Raw genomic sequence first — 10,489 nt, 5'->3', positions numbered from 1 at the left:
TTGACATGCATTAAACTAGAAAAGTAATTTTTTAGAAATTGCAATGTAGGTGAGTTCTTTAGTTGAATGAAATTTGGTGAAATAGAGGGTATATGGAACTTGTTATGAATTATTTCCACTCTCTATTTCCCACAATAGGTAGGAATTGAATTTACTGAACCAATCTCCCTTAGTAGGTTGTAGACATTCCTATATATAGATTACTTTACCTCATTACTAACTAAACAACTTTAGAATATTATTCCCATGAGTTTAATTAATATGGAATTTAATTTCCATAAATTTGAAATTCACATGAATTTATGCTTCCTGTATGTTAACCAATAATCGATCAGCTAATGCCTAATGAATGCAAATTTCTTACCCTATCAAATAATTCACCCTCATATTTTAAATTTCATTCCACTTTATCTGATAACACATACTAATAGTGAAATGAAGAGAGATGTATGGTATGAAAATGAGTCTAATTTTGTATATAAACAATTACTAGATACTATACATATGAAATGAAAAGATTGTAGCATTGTGAAAAAATAATAAGTAGGAAAGATTGTTAATTAATAAGGAGATAAAGAAGTATAAATAATAACCAAGTTGCATTGTAAAATTAACAATAAGAAAATGCAGATAAAAATTACATTGATGTAACAAAAAACTAATGTAACATTGTTTAATTTGTATAAATGACAATGAAGTCTAAATGAAACTCGATCTCAAATTTAAACACCACCACTCTATACCAACAAAATTAATTAAATAAATTCATATTGTTGTAACTTTATATATCTAAGTAAAGTGATGTAAACATACACTTAGTTTTGCCCTAATGGAAAATCAAAGATAACACGTTTTTCAATATTTATCGTGATTGGCTCCCGTAAAATTTAGTCAAGATAATGAACGCTTTTATACAATGGGAGGGATAACACTAAAGAATGCAACTTTTAATTTATTTTATTGAAAGAGAAAACACTAAACAACTTTTATTTTATATTATTTTATTATAAAAAACCACTAAACAACTTACGTATTAATTAATGACTAAGAAATTGTTGTGCAAGATTCACAACGATAAACAAATTTTGTTTATCAAATTGATTAACTGGAACTTCCTCAATAAAGTAGATTTGACATCTTATGATTGCTACTTGATAATTAGCCAAGTACTACGAAGAAGCCATTATATATAGTATGTTGATAAGGTTTTAAAATTCTATCTTTTTGGATAAAACATTAAAACACTACATCTTCTAGATTATGATAGTATACATAGAGGGGAAATAAATTTTTTTTTAAAAAATAATAAATAAAAACACTGTAATTGAAAATACAGCTCAACTAACAAATTATTTTATTGAGAAAAATGTTGATCGTCCATGCTTGGATCATGTACTATCAATTTTCAATTTAATGATTGGTTTTTGACAAGTCAATTAGCCAGAAATTAGATTTTTTATGGGAAGGTAGTGAACGATTGGCAGCCTCTCCTTGTGCAAACTTGGATGGTCCATAACACCGAATGGACATGAGCGAATCATCGGAACCACAATTCTCCGTCCAATAAAGTTGTTACGATAATTGTCAATTACCTTAGTTAGTTACAATTTTGAAAAATATTGTTTCTAAATATATATGTACATTTTTTTTTTTTTAAAAGTTTGTGACGACAAGAGAAATGGTGTAAGACTATAGAAATTTTTTTCTTAATTACCACTAGATTATATATAAGTTTTATGTATCAATGGATGAATGATTCAAGGCATGAGAAATTCATAGAAAGTTGAAATACTCTGATTTGTTGGTCTTTAATTAATTGATTAAAATTAATTAAATGGATTACAAACAATATTAGTACATCCTTGTACGTTGCGTCCTTAAACCGAGCAACGAACATTAGTATGTCATTATACCACCTTAATAGTTGATTTGGTTAAGAACATCAAACATCATAACCAATGAGATCAAAGTTGGGTTTAAATAAGAATTTTAGGGGTCTTGTCTGGGCCATAAACCACATACGGATCCTATAGTTGATCTAGTTAGTATGTCCTTTTTCTAATGTATCATTTAATTAATTACTCGTACTTAATTTTGGGTATGTAGTAGTGATTGATGAAATGGGAGAAAGTCGATTCACCTGTTAATGAGAGTTGGGTCATTTAATTTTTAATTAGTGTGTAGATATTGATAGATTATAAAACATATTTTTGGGCCTCAACCATCAGCTTAAACTCTTGGTTGAGTTGGTCCTCTAACAGACATTCTCTTATATAAAGTGATTAAATTTTGTAATATGAGTTAAATTAAAAAGAGGTAGCTTGTTATTCCATTACGTGCTAGGTGAAGACCTAGAAACCCTAGACTCCTTTACCATATCATAAATTGCTTAGTTAAACTTGATCAATCACTAGACTCCTTTACCACTCCATTTGATTTAATGACGACCCAACATTTTACGCATGATAAAAGCAACCTCTTATCGGCATGAATAGCTAGCTAAACTTGTTTTGATATATGTGGACTTATCTTTGGCTTACCTTTCATATTACAAATGAATAAGATTGATAGTGGCCTATCATATTATCATAATGAATGTGGTTACCGACTTGATAATTACTATTATGACTATTGTAATTTGTAAAGTATCTTAAAGAACTATATCTAACTTAATTAACTGGTACACTATCTGTTTTGAAAAAAATAAAATTACACTCCTCTTTTCATCGGTAATTATTGGAAGAATAATAAATTGAATTAGTATTTGTAGACTTGTAGTACAATGTCGTTAAAAAAATAAAATAATAAAGAAAGTAGGGCTAGAAAAGGTATAAAAAGAATAGCTAAAATAATGTGGATCAAATCATACTCATGACATGTTCTTTTCAGCTTATTGCAGGTACTTATTACTTATTTTTTAATAAATTCATATCGCAGATCATAAACATTCAGATCAGACCTAATCAGAACTTTTAATTATCATTTATATATTGCTAAGTATCGTTAATTGTGTATTACAAAAAATTATGAAAATTACATATTTGAAAAGTTTATAAAGAGATCATACGAATATAACAAGATCCATTTTGATGATATTTTTCTTGATAGATTAGTATTAAATTGCGGTCAAAGTTTACTCAAATTATTAAATCAGATCAAACCAAATCAGATAATAAAAATTCAGATGAGACCAGATTAGACTTTATTAAAATCATACCAAATCTTCTTGTTTCAGGTGATCGAAGAGACAAGTCTTCAAAATAAAAGAAATGAAAATACAAATAATGAAGCTTCGCCGGTGAATTAAGAAGGAAGCCCTAATTGTGCACACTGTCACCTGGACGGATTGCCAAACTTTGGCCTCTAGGCACGTCGGAATTGCATGCATTCAGCATGGTGAAGCACAATCCGCCAAAATTAGTTAGCGGTAGAAGTGTTTTGATTAATTGGTATTATTGGACTAGTGGACTACACATCTAAATTAAAACAGAATAGGTGTAATTATTATTTTGAGACGATCGAACAAAGTGTAAATCAAATGGTTATATTGTTACCTACATACATGAGTTATTGAGTTACCTCAGAGTTCACTACATACAATTAAGCTATAATTTGCATGATTGTATAAAATTATTGGTATCCTTGGTATGGAGCTTACTCACCTCCAATCCCCTCCCAAAATAGAATAGAATAGAATATACAGAGTACTTTGGTATTTAATTCAAGATAATATACTTTAGGTAAGTCTATACTATGGAGTATTATTATAATTTTATACATACATGTAACATGTTCCCATTTCCTATGATCACCTGTGCATGCTGCAACATGCTAAATACAAAACCTACTTCAGGTGATTACAGTATGTAACAATATCTACTCCACTTATTATAATACTATTCCACACTCCACTTCACTCACTTACTCACAATTTTCTAACCAATTTTTATTTTTAACAAAATTTTTTTTTTTTTTTTTAAAAAAAAAAAAAAAAAAAAAACTAATAATATTTTTCCCACCTTTCTCCCTTCAATATTATTTATCCCTTGATATTCATCATCAAATTCTCCAAACTTCTTCATTTTCTCTCTCCTAAAAAAACCTAAAAATAAAACCCCAGTCCCACCCATCAATTTGGAGGGTCTACAAACTCCACCCAAATATCAAAATTTCCCCCTTTTTTTCTCCTAAAATAAATCATAACTTTGATTTTTTTAAAAAACCATGGAAGATGATCTCCACCAAAACTCCACCTTCCCACTTCACCTTCTTACTAGTAGTGGTACACACAATATTAACAAACTCGACTCTATAGAAAATCCTGATCATACTACTACTAATACTACTGTCCTTCAAAGTGGTTCGCCTTCGGGGCCAAAGAAACCGGCCCCGAAGCGAACCTCTTCGAAGGACCGACACACTAAGGTGGATGGTCGAGGGAGGCGGATTCGGATGCCAGCTCAGTGTGCCGCCCGGGTTTTTCAGCTAACCCGGGAGCTGGGACACCGGTCTGATGGTGAAACTATTGAGTGGCTTTTACAACAGGCTGAACCGTCTGTTATTGCTGCGACCGGAACCGGAACCATTCCAGCTAATTTTACTTCCCTTAGTCTATCGGTTCGTCGTTCCGGTTCGACCGTTTCTGCGGGTTCACATACGAGGCCGGTTGGGTTTAATAATAGTAATTATTTTGGTAATAATTTCTACGTTAGTCCTTCTAATTGGATGGGATTTTCTAACATGTTGATGATCAACGCTGGTGATCAGTTGAGTAATTCTAGCCGTCAGATTAATTTGTTCCCTAATAGTGGGTTGGAATTATCCTCTACTAATTCATCCACAATGTTGAATTTACAACACCCTAGTGGGGATGCTGACACGTGTCATGGTAACAAACGCGGTCATGATGACGATGATGATGATGATGATGGTGATGATAATAATGATGAGGATCCGGATCGGTCATTGAATGTCGGGCTTGGGTCGTCGGGTCATGGACCAGGGTCCGGAAATAATAGTACTACTACGACGTGGCCTTATCCTAGTACCAGTAGTAATGGTAACGGGACAATGTCAAGTGGGTTACATTTTATGAATTTTGTTAATAATAATAATAATAATACGAATACTAATACACCAACGGGGTTTTTGGCCGGGCATCCGGTGGTGGGCGGTGGCGGATACGAAGGCCAATATGGGATGCTTGGAGGGTTCAATAATAATGGGTTGAGGGGTGTGATACCGGGTACAATAATTGGATCCTACCCTCATCAAGAAAGGTCAAGTAATAATGTGGATCATGGAGATGCTTCTAGCTAGAAACTAGCTAGCTAGCTTATTAATTACTAGGTATGTTATTTGTAGATGATCAAATTTCAATAATTAAGGGAATATATTGAGGTATGAACAAGTTGTGTTGAAAGGTCATTATATTGTATGTGTTGATGTAAGTTTTTGACTTTTATTATTGATTGATCCAATTGAATTATATGAGTATGCGAATTTGTGTGTACGTTTCCAAGTTGAATTCTACTATTCTTTTCGTCGATTATTTACTTTATGATTAATACTATGATTACATGTAAATGCTCTCTTAATCAGAGACATACATCGATAAATAGTTTTTTTTTTTTGATAACATCGATAAATAGTATCGCGTACTTATTAATAGCAATTGGAATTTGCAATAAGTGTTTTTTGTGCAAATTATAAGTATATACATGGTACAAGTATAAATAGATTATATACATTATGTTTTTATTATTTCTTTTTAAAAAAATCTTAGTTATGTAGGGCACTTAAATACAACTTGTATAAAATCCCATTATTATGGCTTAATTACTCGTATGTAGGATCAATTGATTTGAAAAGTCAAGTCCATCAATTAGTAATAGGTAAAGTTTTGGGTGAGACGGACTCACGTGAGTCCACTATCATGTTTTTGGTGTTGCGGGCCTCGCGATCGGGTTTAGTTAGACCGCGCCTTTTTATTGGACTTTTGTTATTGAGCCCGGTTTCACGTGAGTCCGGTCTCACACAAAACCTTTTGTTAGTAATAAGAAGGGTTGATTAGGCACTTACAATTATAAATTTATAATACCTTCAACATATATTATTAGTAGCTTCAGCATTTTCCACTAATTTTCATCTTTCAATTGCTTGTATAACTCATTATTAATCCATGCATATGATTACATGAATGTAATTGCAATTCATTCAGTAGATAAGATCGACTTTGGACGATTAAATCAAAGCATTTCCTTTTAGTCCATCTAAGTTATCAATATAACAAGAGAGAAGCTAAAGATATTTGTAATTTCGTTAATATTGAAGCTAAATTAAAAATGAAACACGAAATTAGTCAAATAGTAGATGGAGTAATTATTAATTATTAGGGAATTGGGGTATAGAATACAACTTACACTTTTGATTGATATAAATATAAATAACAGAGCGTTTAACTATCTTGAACGGTCAATTTATGTGAGGATAATTTTTTTTTTTTTTTTTTTTTTTTTTTTTTTGACAATAGCAAATGTATTTATAAAATCAGAGTTTACAAAATATAAAATAAGAACTAAACCTTAAAGCATGACTTTTAACACTTAAGCCTTTACAACAACTGTTGAAATTAAAAATAGAAATAAACTTGAATTGGCCGGACATGTTGCAGATAAGGGACTCCTTACAAACCAAGGAGCAAAAACATACTACACACCATAAGGAGAGCAACGGAGAGGATCGAAACTGTTTGACCATGGCTAGCTTATCCTTACCTGGCGGGATCAACTCATCACCAAGTAAGGTCTTCAAACGGGTCACTTGAAGTAGTGACCTTCCAATCAATATCTTTCCTTGTTGGCAAGAAAGCTTTGACAACGTTGAGGCTCGAGAAACCCCAAAACAAAGTTTAGGCGCCTGCTTCAGATAACAAATTTCAAGAGTAATGATCAAAAGAATCATTACAACCGAAGGGAAAGGAACCAAACCAATACCACTCCAACAAAACACACACTTCACCTTAGCCAAGGCCAACTTCTTGTTCAAACCCCCAACAACCAAACCTGTAAACTCTCTTACCACTAAAACCACACCACAATCCTTAACAAAGGATCTTAACTCCCTCTGCACACAACCATCCAAAATACTATAGCCAAAACAACTCAATAGCCCGGAAAACAACCAAGGAGGCTAAAAATTACCATAAAACAAACTAAAACAAGTAAACTCTGATAAATCCCAATAAAAAACATACTTAGGAAAGAGAACAAACCCTTCGACGAGCACCGTTCAAACCAAGAAACCCGAGACCACGAACACAAGGAACCTTGATCCCTAGCCCTAACTTCACCGTTTCCGTCACGAACTTCTCTTGACGGCGGCGTTAGGCCTAACCCTCCAGCGCAAGGACCCACGAAACCCTAACCCTAACTTTACCGTTTCCGTCACGGTCAAATTTACCGATAACCAATGACGGCGGCGTTAGGCCTAGTCCTTAGGCCTTGTTTCACTGACGGGGAGACCCTTAAAAACGATATCCTTCCACGCACGCTAAGGTGGGGAAGGGGCGGAGTCGGCGTTCGAACTTACTGCTCTCGAACCTTCTTTAAGAGGGAAAGCTCACCCAAACACCTTCAAACTAGAAGAAACTTGGGAAGGTGAGGGCTTCGGTTTTTGTAGTGTGAGAATTAAAGACTTCCAATAGAAGAGGGGGAAAGGGAGAAAAAAGGACGAGAAGAAGAAAACAAGGAGAGGAGGCTCGCCGGATTACCGGAGCCACGGCCAAACTCCGGCGACAGCAAAAGGCCGAGGGGTTGACGGGAGCGTTATGGAGGTTAACTAAAGAAGATGCTCGAGGGGGGAGGGGAAAGGGGAGAAGAAAGGACAAGAAGAAGATAAAAGGAGGAGGAGGCTCGCCGGAGTTCGGCCGCGGCACCGGAACCCCGGCGAGTTCCTGGGGTTAGCAGGGGGAGGGTTTTAATGGGTTTATGTGAGGATAATAGCTGCTGAAATTTTGTGAATAATAAGTTATCAAATAATTAATACATACAAAATAAATCTTGTTTTCTTCAAAAAAAAAATATTAAAAAAATATTAAAAAAAAGCTTGTTTACATGAGTAATGTTTGTTGTTTTCTGTCCAAAAAAAAAATAAAATAAAGATATAAATAAATTATTGTCACTTATATATATATTTTTTACTTGTCCTAATTTAACTTTTACACTATTCACATCCCTTTATTTGATCGACTTTTGTGAGTTTTATGTAAGGACTACTTTTGTTAAAATCGGCGTCTTTGTAAGTACTACTCCGCACCATAATATCAAATTTTTATTTATTAAGAATTAAAATTATTGATGATCAAATTTATACATCGACAAGCTTTAATAAATAATTGAGTGAAATAGTATTTAAAAGTAGTATTAATTTATATGTCGGTGATTTCTCTTTCACTAGTATAAACTAAAATATCTAACATTGCATAGTTGTAGGGTTGCAGTCCCGTCCTATCAAGAATATAAAAAGTAAGCATTCCATATTTAGACAAATTATTTCATGTTTGAACATAATTAGACACTAGATTTTCCAAATATAATCATTTTTGCTTAACCTAATGTGACCTATTTAGCCGATGGTAAGTGAGAAATGGCCAAAAACTCGAGCTTTTTATGAGCTTTATGCGCACAATTTTATTATGTTGATTTGACAATTTAGTGGCTCTCCATTATGTAGCATAGCTACTCAACACATTATACATTCTATCATATCAAATTATCAATCGTATAAAAATATTAAGTTTCCACTGCCCATAATAACTGTCCATACTCCATAATGCATATCTGATCTATTGCATATATATAAACTTGAATAAATACTTTATGATTAATTATTTTCGGCCATTATAATAAGTACATAAAATTATCTTGAAATATTAGATAAATTAAGATATTGTCTTGCTACTACTCATTACTCAATGTACAACATAATAATGAAAATTTTATGATCATATAGTACAATTCAATTAAGACAAATTCGTCTCCTCCAAATTAATAATCATGTAACTTCAATTCTATGATATTAGCCGTGGTTTCGGAATTAGCTTAGGACCTCTCTTATAATAATATTTAAAAAATAAATAGTTATTCCAATTTAATTTTTAGCAAGTCAGGAATTGATCAATATAGAACTCAAATCAATGTTTTATTATTAAGATTGGATTATGCAGTGATTAAGTTATAATCCCTCCGTTTTTAAATATTTGTTCCATTTCTATTTTTTGCACTATTCATTTGTCTTACTTTGACTAATGTTTGTAATTTATACATAAGAAAAAATATAGTCTTGTGGGTACTTGTTGGAATCATCTCAATGATTAGATTATTAATTTTCAATTGTTAGAATTTATACTTATTGATTATAAAATATATTAGTGATCAAAGATTAGCATCGGCATGCGTGTCCAAGAGAAATGGAGCAAGTATTTAAAAACGAAGGGAGTATATATATATATTTTTTGAAAACTGATCAAGTTATATATTATGATGAGTTAAATTGCATTTTTTTATGATGAGTTAAATTGCATTTTTTTTTCTTTCAAAATAAAATTTCAATTTTGTAATAGGAGTACGTAGTGATGAGTTACGTTCCATTATGATGAATTAAAATGTATTTTAAAAGTAAACTTAATTTTAAAAAATTTCTTATGAAAAATCTTCATAATTAACTATCCTAACTTATAATACTGCACTATTCAATTATATATCGTATTAATGTTTCGTTTAGGTAAAGAAAAGGTGTTATATTATACTGTAACCTCGCACACAACACCTAGCTCAGGTTAGCATGCAAGGTCGGCTCCTTTCGAGGGTGAGGGGTACCCTAGCCTGCTTAAATACTAGCTCAATATGTATCTAGGGTTTCTTAAAAGTGACCATAACTCATAATTGGGTGTTAAGAATCTTAAGATATACTCCGTACTATAGCCAAATATTTTAAAATGATCCGCATATGTAGTATGATATACACTCATGCATGCAGAGTATACATGCATCTATATAGTCTTATAGTAGCTACTTCGTAGTTAAGGGAATCCTTTGAATTTTGTCTTTATACACGGAAAATGAGAGTTTATTGGGAGATGATTCAATGTATTGTAAGAGGGAAGCAACAGTTTTCCATCAAGTAGTAGAGCATCTGCAAATGCCACCCGTGCACCTGATAATTATAATGCACTTACCATTACTCTCTCATAAATCATGATACCTGTCATGACTTCACATGCTTTCATCACCTCAAATAAAGGACATAACGAATATGAAATAAAGACTACATTAACAACAAAAACATACTCCTTTCGTCCCTTTAAGTTTACCCCAGTTTCTTCAGTCTATTTTCTCGACTAGCTAGAAAATGACTAGGGCAACTCCACGGTTCCACAGGCTATAATACGAAATTTGTCAAGCTGAGCCTAGCTGTGGGGCAAACTTAG

General features: G+C 32.7%; 1 protein-coding gene across 1 annotated transcript; it reads left to right on the top strand.

Moving 5' to 3' along the window:
• Positions 1-4,066: 4,066 nt before the first annotated feature.
• Positions 4,067-5,512, top strand: LOC145601826 (uncharacterized). Its single transcript, XM_081657902.1, has one exon. It carries the CDS (start codon positions 4,225-4,227, stop codon positions 5,317-5,319), a length of 1,095 nt encoding a protein of 364 aa, XP_081514028.1. The 5' UTR covers positions 4,067-4,224; the 3' UTR covers positions 5,320-5,512.
• Positions 5,513-10,489: the final 4,977 nt, after the last annotated feature.

This window comes from Chenopodium album, chromosome 21, assembly GCF_948465745.1.
Source record: "Chenopodium album chromosome 21, dcCheAlbu1.1, whole genome shotgun sequence".
NCBI classification, from domain to species: Eukaryota; Viridiplantae; Streptophyta; class Magnoliopsida; order Caryophyllales; family Amaranthaceae; genus Chenopodium; species Chenopodium album.
The sequence above is the reverse complement of the archived record's forward strand: the minus strand, read 5'-3'. Positions and strand labels throughout refer to the sequence as shown.